This window comes from Schistocerca cancellata, chromosome 3, assembly GCF_023864275.1.
Source record: "Schistocerca cancellata isolate TAMUIC-IGC-003103 chromosome 3, iqSchCanc2.1, whole genome shotgun sequence".
NCBI classification, from domain to species: domain Eukaryota; kingdom Metazoa; phylum Arthropoda; class Insecta; order Orthoptera; family Acrididae; genus Schistocerca; species Schistocerca cancellata.
Window position 1 is genome coordinate 599,630,560 of NC_064628.1, and position 12,668 is coordinate 599,643,227.

Genomic DNA, 12,668 nt, shown 5'->3' on the forward strand with positions numbered 1-12,668 from the left:
GGTCGACTTCTGACCGTAGTCGTCCCGTCTCACACAGCACCACGCACCGAGCATGCTTTCTTTTGACCAGCTGTGAGCTCCAGGAGTGTCAGTTTGACGCTTCTCCAGGTGTACGAGAGTAGTTGTGAACCGACATGTTCCAGGCATTACCGTATAGGCGCAGTGATATCCCTGTTCCATTGGTCACCTAATTTCTCGTTTCCAAAGATTCTACTTGCGTGTTGTCGTCAGTTGTCGTCAGCCTCAGTCTTTTTCGTCAAATAACTATTCCAAATTTATAATTATCCTTCTGTCTTAAAATTATTCTACGAGGGTAATCCCAAAAGTAAAGTCTCCTATTGTTTTATAAGTACACAGACCTGTTTATTTCTACAATGGCTTACATCAGTTTACAGCTTGAACATTTAGCTATTTTTCGACATAATCACCATTTCTGTCGATTCATTTTTGTAGACGCTGCGGAAGTTTTTGTATGCCCATGTCATTCCAGCTCGCCGCCATGCTGTTCAGAAAGTTGTGAACCTCTTCTTTCACCTCGTCGTCGGAGCTGAATCGCTTTCCGACCAACTGTTCTTTTAACCAAGGGAACAGGTGATAGTCACTGTGCGCCAAGTCAGGAGTATAGGGTGGGTGGGTGGTTATGTTCCACTGAAACTGTTGCAGGAGAGCAACGGTTTGCCGAGCGATATGTGGACGAGCGTTTTCATGGAGAATGTGTACGCCCTTGCTCAACATTCCTCTTCTCCGGTTCTGAATTGCACGTTTGAGTTTTTTCAGTCTCACAGTAGCTGTCAGCGTTAATTGTGGTCCCAGCGGGCATAAAGTCGACCAACAATACCCGTTTCCGATCCCAAAAAACGGTTGTCATGACTTTACCGGCAGACTGTGTTTGTTTGAATTTCCGTGGCTTTGGCGAAGAAGGATGCCGCCACTGGCCTGAGTGGCCCTCCTCTATTGAAAGCAGTAGGAACAGTTTGAATTGTCTCTCTCAGTCAAGTTGATGGCGGGGTCATTTTTCTACCGGAGAAGGCACGCCCCTCACAGCCCCATTTCGTTATAGTTCGGTTTGCTTCATTTTGCGACTAGCAGTAATGGGGAGTAGCCTCGATTATGCGATAGAAGTGTTCGCTTCCATGATCTTGGAAGCAACCATGTATAGATTCCGCCAGTTTTTGCGAAGACGTTTCGCGGTAGACTGCTCGTGACAACTTCGTCTGTGAGGAAGATGCAGATATACGATTTGAACGGCAAGCAACCAACTAGGCTCTACCGATGTGAGACCGGTAAGCTAGGTCGGGCTGCCGTTACCTGTGTGCTCTGCTCTTCGTGCCTCTGGAACCGCGCGACCGCTACGGTCGCAGGTTCGAATCCTGCCTCGGGCATGGATGTGTGTGATGTCCTTAGGTTAGTTAGGTTTAAGTAGTTCTAAGTTCTAGGGGACTGATGACCTCAGCTGTTAAGTCCCATAGTGCTCAGAGCCATTTTGTTTTTGTTTTGTCTTCGTGTCTAACTGCATTCGTTCGTGATTCTCAATTCCCGAGATTAACACGTTTTTTGTTCGATTATTACTCTCTCTAGGGATTCGACGAGTTGTCGTTGCGTCTCGTATGATTCTGTATCTGTGTTATGTACAGCAGCTCGACTTATAGCAAGCCGCTGGCCCGCATTATTTATTTATTTATTTTTTGAGCTATGTCTGCTGACTGTTCTGATGCCGCCTTCTACGAGTTCTAGTCCCTACCTTTTCATCTCAGAGTAGCAGCTGCAACCTGCGTCCTCAATTATTTATTGGACGTATTCCAATCTCTGTCTTTCCCTACTGTTTTTACCTTTTACAGCTTCCTCTAGTACCATGCAAGCTATTTCCTGATGTCTAAATAAATATCCTGTCCCTTCTTCTTGTTAGTGTTTCCCATATATTCGTTTCCTCGCCAATTCTGCGGGTGATTTTCAATATGCGTCTTAAAAAATTATTTTGTCTCAACAAATGTCGAAAAAGTTTTCCTTTTTTGGATGGTTATGATATTTTTCTGCTCATGGAATTCTTATAGAAAATCCTCATTGATTTTTCTTTCTCTGCGGCTATCCCAAATTACCTCTCTCCAAAGCCATATTTACATTGCTCCTAAGCGCTTTCCGTCTGTCTCCAACAATGTCCATCTTTTATAGAAACTATGGAGCATACACCTTATAAACGTCTTGACTAGTCGACTAATAGTTATCTACTTTCCTTGAGAGCGCGTTTTGCTATTGCAGATTTTATTATTATCGATTTCTTCCTGCATTTGTTACCCTATCTAATTAAAATTGCTCTATAACAGTACTTATCTTTCATTTGTTTACTATCACAGTTTTGGGACTTTTTACAATTAATTTTAAATTCCCCGGACATTATTCATTTACGAAAAAAATACGCGGAACGTATCCATGACCTGACGAGCCGTATGTAACATGACACTATAGTGTTGAAACCTACGAGTTTTGCAACGCACTCTTTCGAGAAAGAAGCTCTGAGATTATGAGATACTGCAGATTTTCTGTGTACCGCACTGAAGGGGGTTGACCACAGTAGCTTTCAAAACATTGTGTCCGATCGTTCACACCATATAACGAGTTTCTCGCAGTACACTACCTTCCATGCATCTGTTGACGATTATTGCCAGCTCAGAATAAACATTTTAGTTTGTCACCATAGCACATTCAAGAAACGGTTGGTCCCATTATTCTTGAGGAGAAGTTAGCAGAGACAGGATTACTATGAAATTTTTGAAGTGACCCTTGAAGACCGTAAAGTGATCTCTTTGTCCCTTAAGTTTGAATGATTGTGCGAATGGAAGTTTTAAGTTGCCGTGTAAGGTTTGGACGAGGATGCTATGACCGAGGCTATCTCAGCTGTCCTACAAAGTGCGTAAATTCAACATTCTCAGGCGTTCTCACGTTTTAGTGTCTCAGACTGTTGCTCAGCTGAGCCAGTATATCGGTATTGTCCTACTTCTCAGATTACTGCTTTGGGAGAGGAAGTGCGTCCTCGCACGTTCACCACCACAGTTTCTTCTAAACGAACGTTGGAAAGCAATGTCAGATCACCATTTGACCGTCCCATGTATGCAAAACATCCGTTGTTCTACAGGCTACGTCTTCATGTTTATCAAATCTACATCTACATTCCTCCCTAACCGAGGGTGCTTGGTGTACCGGCGTCATTTCCCCCCCTTTCGTGTTCCAGTTGCGAAAGGTGCGCGTGGAGAACGACTGCTGTAAGCTCAAATTTCTCTAATTTTATTTTCACAGGCATTTCGCGAGGTATACGTAGGAGGAAGGCAATCTACTGGATGACTTCAATGAATGTAGACCTATCTTCTCGTAATTTTAACAGTAATTTATACGGTGGTGCGTAACGCTTCATGTAGCGTCTGCACTGAATTGGATAAGCATCTTCTATCAAGTTCTATGTGGCAAGGGTCCAAGGTCACAAAAGAACAAGAGTCTTGTAAGCTTCCTCCTTCTCGGCGGACTACATTTCTTGAGGATTCCTCCAATGAATCTCAGTCTGGCACCTGAGTTTCCTAAAGTCAGTTTTAATGTGCTCGCTTCAATTTAAAACACTACATACGCATCCTCACAGATTTTTAATGACCGTGGTTGTTCAAAAAAATGGCTCTGAGCACTATGGGACTTAACATCTGAGGTCATCAGCCCCTAGAACTTAGAACTACTTAAACCTAACTAACCTAAGGACATCACACATATCCATGCCCGAGGCAGGATTCGAACCTGCGACCGTAGCGGTCGCGCGGTTCCAGACTGAAGCGCCTAGAACCGCTCAGCCACACCGGCCGGCAACCGTGGTTGTTCGGGGTTCGTGTAATCATATAATAATTCAGAGATTTCAAAATTACAGTGTTTACGTACATGCACTACAATTCCTGACAGCTCAAGACGCCGATTAGTGACTGTAACATCGAAAATGGTGTTTGTGGCGATAGGCACATCGGATTTTGAATTTTTTCCCGTCACAAGAATTTGGCTGGAAGTCTGAAACAAATCAATATTTAGGTCGTGAAGATATTAAAAGAATAGTAAGTGGAAAATAGGCTGCTTCGCATTACATTTGCAAATATAGATAAAACTGGGAAAGATTATCTTTAAAATACGATCTATAAACATCTTATGTCACTGAATCACATATAATCTGAATCACACATACTCTACATGGAAAAGAGAGAATTCGCAACTCGTGTTCTGACTGTTTGCATCGCTAGACAATGCGTTTTTATACAATCGCGTTCTTAATTTTATGTTTTGGAAATGGGTTATAAACATTACGTATATGTGCCATTATTTTTGCCAGAGGTGACGGCTCTGTATACCTCGAAACCACCCACAATTCAATCATGTAGACTTCGTATTATACCGTATACGCACAATAAGCAAAATTGTATTTGCTAACTGTGACTTACATGGCACAGGATACTATTCAAGGTATAACATTTAGGGGTTTCCTACCCTTTTAACCGCGTATTGAGCGGGCCAAGAAAGACTGCTTAAATACTTCTCTGCGTGGTGCAGTCAGTCCACTTTGTCTTCACGGTCCCTACCTGAGCTATACATATGGGGATGAAGAATATGTCGATTCTTCCATTAATCTCCCATAGTCTGCCAATTTGAGATTTTTCATCATTTCCTTGTCGCTCTCTGGTGAATCAAACAAACCTGTGGTCATTCGTGACGCTCTTCTTTGCATACATTCTATACCCCACATTAATTCTGATATGGGTCAGACACACACACTTGAACAGTAGTCTAAAAGGTACGGTCAAACGAGAACAAAACACATGGTAAAAAGCAAGTAAACTGTGTATTATTTCAAAAGAAATCGCCATAACTGTTAAAAAACATTTATTCCACTGAGAAGCAAGACGGCCACTGTCTTCAAGGGGAAATGTTTGGGGTTCGTCTACATCAACATACACTACTGCCCATTAAAATTGACACCACGAAGATGACGTGCTACAGACGCGAAATTTAACCGACAGGAAGAAGATGCTGTGATATGCAAATGATTAGCTTTTCAGAGCATTCACACAGGGTTGGCGCCGGTGGCGACACCAGCAACGTGCTCACATGAGGAAAGTTTCCAACCGATTTATCATACACAAACAGCAGTTTACCGGCGTTGCCTGGTGAAACGTTGTTGTGATGCCTCGTGTAAGTAGGAGAAATGCGTACCATCACGTTTCCGACTTTGATAAAGGTCGGATTGTACCCTGTCGCGATTGCGGTTTATCGTATCGCGACATTGCTGCTCGCGTTGGTCGAGATCCAATGACTGTTAGCAGAATATGACATCGGTGGGTTCAGGAAGGTAATATGGAACGCCGTGCTGGATCCAAACGGCCTCGTATCACCGCAGACGAGATGACAGGCATCTTATCCGCATGGCTGTAACGGATCGTGCACCCACGTCTCGATCCCTGAGTCAACAGATGGGGACGTTTGCAAGACAATAACCATCTGCAGGAACTGTTCGACGACGTTTGCAGCAGCATGGACTATCAGCTCAGAGACCATGGCTGCGGCTACCATTGACGCTGCATCACAGACAGGAGCGCCTGCGATGGTGTACTCAACGACGAACCTGGGTGCACGAATGGCAAAACGTAATTTTTTCGGATGAATCGAGGTTCTGTTTACAGCATCATGATGGTGGCATCTGTGATTGGCGACATCACGGTGAACGAACATTGGAAGCATGCATTCGTTACCGCCATACTGGCGTATCACCCGGCGTGATGGTATGGGGTGCCGTTGGTTTCTCGTCTCCGTCACCTCTTGTTCGCATTGACGGCACTTTGAACAGTGGACGTTACATTTCAGATGTGTTACGACCCATGGCTCTACCCTTCATTCGATCCCTGCGGAACCCTACATTTCAGCAGGATAATGGACGACCGCATGTTGCAGGTCCTGTACGGGGCTTTCTGGATACAGAAAATATTCGACTGCTGCCCTGGCCAGCACATTCTCCAGATGTCTCACCAACTGAAAACGTCTGGTCAATGGTGGCCGAGCAACTGGCTCGTTACAATACGCCAGTCACTGCTCTTGACGAACTGTGGTATCGTGTTGAAGCTGCATGAGCAGCTGTACCTGTACACGCGATCCAAGCTCTGTTTGACTCAATGCCCAGGCGTATCAAGGCCGTTATTACGGCCAATGGTGGTTGTTCTGGGTACTGATTTCTCAGGATCTATGCACCCAAACTCGTGAAAATGTAATCACATGTCAGTTTTGGAAGAATATATTTGTCCAATGAATACCCGTTTATCATTTGCATTTCTTCTTGGTATAGCAATTTTAATGGCCAATAGTGTAGATACTCTTCAAGCCAGCTTACGGTGCGTGGCGGTTGTCTAAGGAACGATCGTTGTAGTCAGGCGTGCATCTCTTCGTCCGAAGCAAATCTACGACCACGAATGGCTTTGTTCGGGGAGCCAAAAATACGGAAATCGCATGGGGAAATATTGCTGCTGTATGGAGGATGTGTAAGGGCTTTCCAGCGAAACTTCTCAGCGACTGGTAATTGAAACAGGGACCCCACTGTCTGTCGACAGCGGCGCTAACTACAACAGCACGAGCTACGGATAGTGTTGTCCCACGTTCGAAATGTTTGCGAATCGAGCGTGTAACTGAGGAAGGGCGTGGATACCAGTCCGGTAGTCATCTAGTCTAATGTGGAAAAAAAAAGAGAAAACGTATCCAGGCCGTTAATCCGCCGCGGGAATTCAATCCGCTGCCGAAGAGTGCCCCCCCCCCTCCCCCTCCCCCTACTTTCCACCCGTCAGTACGGAAGCAGCGTAGTAACGCGCTTGGCTATGCGAGTGAGTTTGTTCCTAACACACATCTCTCGAATAATTACGCACTGGGAAAAAAAGGTATTAATACATCAAAGAAGTAGATCTTCTCTGCAAAATGAGAAATGTTATAAAAGGAGAGAGGCGCGATTGCGAAGTGTCTCTGCAACTGGAAACCGCACGTCAGAACGTAAGTTTCGTTGTAGCTCATCTGATACGCTGCCTGTGTGCTCGTAGTTTTGTCCGCTTTGCTCGCATTCGTGAGGTGAGGCGAGGCGAGGAGACAAGGGCGGCGCTGCGCCCCCACAGCCACGCACTGACCGCTGCGCTGTGCAGGTGTGGGGTCAGATCGCCCTGGAGGGCGCGCAGGTCTACATCACCGAGGGGTCCGGGGCCACAGTACGCAGCCACTTCCATAACACGGTGAGTAAACTACTACGCCACGGCTTTCCGGACTGGAAAGGTGCGACTGGTCCCCGGCACAAATCCGCCCGGCGGACTTGTGTCGAGGTCCGGTGAGCAGGCCAGTCTCTGCATGGTTTTTAGGCGGTTTTCCATCTGCCTCGGCGAATGCGGGCTGGTTCCCCTTATTCCGCCTCAGCTACACTATGTCGGCAATTGCTGCTCAAACAAGTTCTCCACGAACCGGTACACCACCATTACTCTACCACGCAAACATAGGGGCTACACTCGTCTGTTGTGGGACGTTCCCTGGGGGCGGGGGGGGGGGGGGGGCGGGGGGGGTGTCCGCCGGGGGCCGAACCGCACAGTAACTCTGAAAGAGTGGTAGGGTGTGGGGCGGCGGAGGGGTGAAGTGGACTGCGGTAGTCGTCGCGGGGTTGTGGACCACTGCGGCTGCGACGGGGACGGAGCCTCTCCGTTGTTTCTAGGCACCAGGTTAACATACAGTATAATACAATACAAACTACTACGCCACTAGGCAGCCGGAGCTCTACCGCCAGATTCAGGTTTTGGTCGTCTACGTCATATCTGAATAAATATGAATTTGGTAAGAACGTTATCACAGCGTTCTTGCGCGTGGAAGACGCTGATGTTGAAAAGTGGTCACCGGCATCACCTTCTCTGTCGATACAACACTCCACACTCCTGCCCCCACCACTAAAGATATAATCCATGGGGTCACAACCGTCATCCAAAACATCCAACCCTTTCGATGTACTTGATAACTTCCAACAAATTACAGTGTCTGCCCAATCCTTAGTTCACCTCAACACCACCGGCACATACTGCTACAACCAGCCCGTTCACTTTCTCCTTCCCGGACAGCCTTGTTTAATCCGATTCCCACACTGCCCTGTTAGCATCTCCAAACTTACTGCATTCTTTTTAAACGTATCAGAATGGAACGTGTTGGGCTGAATATAGTCACAGAAGCGCGACTGTTAGTCGGCAGTGTCTCGAGAAACAACAGAGCTCGACGAATGCGTTGGTGTACATGTCATTATGCACGAGGGGCGTTTAAAAAGTAATGCAACACATTTTTTTCTGAAAGCGGGTTTGTTTTATTCAGGTTCCAATACACCATATTATTCCCCACTCTTTTAGCTACAAAACGCTACTTTTCAACATCATCCGCTACTTTTCCACATCATCTCCGTTCAATACGACGGCCTTATGTTACCTTGTAATATATTGTATTGTATGTTAACCTTGGGCCTAGAAACGACGGAGAGGCTCCGTCCCCGTCGCAGCCGCAGTGGTTCACAACCCCACGATGACTACCGCAGTCCACTTCACCCCTCCGCCACCCCACAACGAACCACTCTTTCAGATGATTTTCAATAAAAATGTTGTGGTAATTACTCATTAAGCACTACACTGTCCAGCCACAGTAATGCGACCACCTGTCAAAAGCCTGTGTGTATTGAACCGGGGATCTAGAAACGACGGAAAGGCTTCGTCCTGCTCTAGCCCTCATGGTTCACAACCCCACAACAGACCACAGCAGTCCACCCCATCGCCGACCCACACCGGACTCAGGGTTATGGTGCGGTTCGGCCCCCAATGGGCCCCCCCTCCGCCCCCTCCCCCCTCCCCCCCCCCAGGGAACGTCTCACACCAGACGAGTGTAGCCCCTATGTTCGCGTGGTAGAGTAATGGTGATGTACGCGTACGTGCAGAACTTGTTTGCGCAGCAATCGCAGACATAGTCTAGCTGAGGCGGAATAAGGGGAGCCAGCCCGCATTCGCCGAGGCAGATAGAAAACCGCCTAAAAACCATGCGGAGACTGGCGGCTCACCGGACCTCTACACGAGTCCGCCGGTCGGATTCGTGCCAGGGACCAGGCGCTCCTTCCCAGTCCGGAAAGCCGTGTTATATTACCTTACTAGGAGAACCTGTATGCCCGCATGGTACCGCTCTACTGGTTGGCGTCGGAGCCAACGTCTTGCTGAATCAAACTCACCATGACCCACGTGCTGCTTCCCGCGAAGTGCATCCTTCATTGGGCCAAACACATTGCAGTCGGAAGGTGCGGGAACAAGGCTGTGGTGTGGATGAGGAAGAACAATCCAGTGACGTTTTGTAAGCTCCTTTCAGGTACGCAGACTTGTGTGAGGCCTTGTGTTGTCATGGGTAAGTTCGTTTGAATTTTTGTGGCGACGAACACGCCGAAGTTTTTTCTTCATTTTCCTTAGTAGAGCACAGTACTCTTCAGAGTGGATCGTTGCACCATAAGGGAGGACATCAAACAGAATAACCCCTTCAGAGTCCCAAAAGACCGACCCCATGGTCTGACTGGCAGATGGCGCAGCTTTGAATTTTTTCTTCATAGTAGAAGTAAAAATGGAAATGAGCGTTTGCTACATTGGGCGGGAGGCCCCTTGCGAGGCAAGTCCGGCCGCCTTGGTGCAGGTCAACTCAACACCCAGTCCCCGACCCAGCCGGGGATCGAACCTTGGCCCATAGGACGGCAATCCGTCACGCTGACCACTTTTTTTTCCATTTTCTTCTGTATTGTTCGTTGCGTTTGGTCTGGGCGGACCTCACAAGACATCCGTTCAAGTTGATCGTTGATTCCTTTACTCAGTTTTTTATTACAGAGGGCGAGCAGCCCACTGACCGCTACTCAGCTATTGGGGCGAACATAGGAAAGATGGTCTGGCGCCACTCCATGGACTGCGGTTTTGTTTCCGGTTCGAAATGCTACACTCATGGTTCATCGCCTGTGACGATCTTCAACAAAAATTGTCACGATCAGCCTCGTAAAGCACAAGCAATTCCTCATTGCTCCTTCATTGCTCATTATGATCTTCTGTTAGGTGGCGAGGAACCCAGTGACCACACGCCTCTCAGTACCCCAGCTGGTGGACGAATGTGTCAGCACTACCAAGGGAGACGTCCGGTTGTGGATCGAGTGTTTGATTGTGACCCGTCGATCAGCTCGAATGAGAGTGTCCGCACGTTCCAACATTGCAGGAGTCACGGGGCTGGGACAGTTGTGAGGAGCGACAGTTGTGAGGAGACCCGGCCGAACAGGTAGCGGGCGGTCTACAGGTGCACCAAACAGGTTGCGCGCCGCAGTTCAGTACTGCTGTGGATTTAGCGGAATATACCAACAATGAAGGTGTAAGTTATTGGCGGTGCGTAAACGTAAACAAGAAGTGTAAAGAAAGACTAACTACAATAAACAACTTACTTTTAGGTGAAGGTAGCCATACATGTATTTCGGACGTCGCGGTTAATGAAGTGCGAAAACACGTGGCAAACGCCAAAAGGCGTGCAAAAGAAACGAAGACTTTAGTTTCTTCTGTTTACGACGAAGAAGTAGGTTCAAATGGCTCTGAGCACTATGTGACTTAACATCTATGGTCATCAGTCCCCTAGAACTTAGAACTACTTAAACCTAACTAACCTAAGGACAGCACACAACACCCAGTCGTCACGAGGCAGAGAAAATCCCTGACCCCGGCGGGAATCGAACCCGGGAACCCGGGCGTGGGAAGCGAGAACGCTACCGCACGACGACGAGCTGCGGACTACGACGAAGAAGTAGGGCGGCTGTTCAATCAAGGATACGACATCGTCACATCACCGCCGTCACACAGGAGTGCAAGATCCGACCGATGCTGCAGGAATATTTCTGCAACAACATCATTTGCTAATGAATGATGGGAGCAAAGTTTTACTTACAGATGACAACAGAGTACCAAATGATAGGATATTGGTGTTCGCCAGCGAAAGGGGAAAATCCTGTTTAACAGACTGAAATTCGTTCTTTGTCGATGGAACGTTAAAAAGCTCCAGCCAGCAGGTTGGACAGTTATTTATTGTTCATGCCGATATTTCTAGTTCTGAGGAGGAAACAAACACAGTTCCAACCGTGTACGCCTTGCTACCCAATAAAAAGCGAGAAACGTAAGATCGCTTTTTCACAGCTGTTAAGAGCAACGTACCTGGATGGAATCATACAGCTATCATGATGGATTGTGAAGCTGCAGTCATCCAAACAGTAACACATTTGTTTCGTGATGCAAATATTAATGGCTGCATCTACCATTTCAACCAGTGCTTGCGGAGGCTAGTGCAGAATTGCGGCCTTGTTGCTGCCTACAAGGAACACGAAGAAATTCGTTTTCACATAAGATTGTGCTCCACTCTGGCTCACATTCCGCTGGACATGTTAGATGATGGATGGCTATGGATTCAGGAGAGCACGCCAGATAATGAAAAACTGCAGGATTCTTACGACTATTTTGTTGAACAATGGATGGATAATGACGACATGCCAAGGGATATATGGAACTGCGCAGGAAGGCGTCACCGCACCAACAATGTTTCAGGATGGAATCGGAGGATAAATACATTAATTGTTGATCCAAAATTTTACTCCTTAGTAAAAAGTCTCAGAGAGGACACAGAATAGACTATCATGGGTACCAATTTGACCGACTAGTTTTAAATCTAGTTGGGAAAAGAAGAAAGAAGTCCGCAAGTAAGACAGATGAGATGTTTCTAAGGCCCTTACAAGACTCCAAGTTGACGGCAATGTAAAATCATTTCTTACTTGCGTGGCCTATGCACAGAAATTACAATGAAAAGGAAATGGCTGAAGCTACAGCAATACTTGTAAATATTGAAAAGGGGTTCAGTTCACGCCGATCACCCTATTGTAAAAATTGTAAATAAATAATCATCCTGTAAATATTGTAAATAAATATAATGAGGGCCGAAGAGAGACTACCTCCTCGTGGTGTTCCCTGGACACGACACTAAGTCATCTAAATGTGTTTTGCAAATTGTAAAAGATTCACTAATGAAGTATGAAAAGTCATAGCTTATCTAACAGTCACAATCAGCATTTTTGTGTAGAGAATTTTAGAAACAATGTCTCTTTGAGTGGACGATGAATACAGCTTGTTTCAATACATAAATTGCATTCCTTAACGCTAATTGCTAGCAGGACTCACATTAGACCTCAGTACACTTCCCTGCATGGTACGGGATAATTGAGGTTTATTTCGAAATAATTAAAGAAAAAAGTTTCTACTGAGAACCAAATTCTTTAGTTGGCTCCTCTTAATATATGGTAAAAGGTTGCCACTCCTATCATACCAAATTTTGGGTGAGGGGTTGAAAGCTGGAAAACATTTTCCGTTCTATAGTTTCTGTAAAATGCATCGTTAAGTATGAGGTTGAGCGAAAATTATGCCCTATGTAAGATTAATCAGAACAAAAATTCCAATAACGCATAACGGTGCTGCAACTAATGATTGACATGATATCGTGGGAGCAAAATCAGCTCCGATTTCTAATCTGACTAAGGCCACTCTTCCTTGCCCAAAAAAATTCTG

The 12,668-nt window shown here is 46.3% G+C and overlaps 1 protein-coding gene across 3 annotated transcripts in view; it reads left to right on the forward strand.

Moving 5' to 3' along the window:
* LOC126175491 (F-box/LRR-repeat protein 2) overlaps positions 1–12,668 on the forward strand; it is a 708,226-nt gene that overhangs the window by 535,381 nt on the left and 160,177 nt on the right. Inside the window, exon 2 of one of the 3 annotated variants that reach the window (XM_049922312.1) lies at positions 7,191–7,277. The exons of the other annotated variants lie outside the window; for them this stretch is intronic. Coding sequence (XP_049778269.1) covers positions 7,191–7,277 — 87 coding nt within the window. The remainder of the gene's footprint in view (positions 1–7,190; positions 7,278–12,668) is intronic. 3 annotated transcript variants of the gene reach the window in all.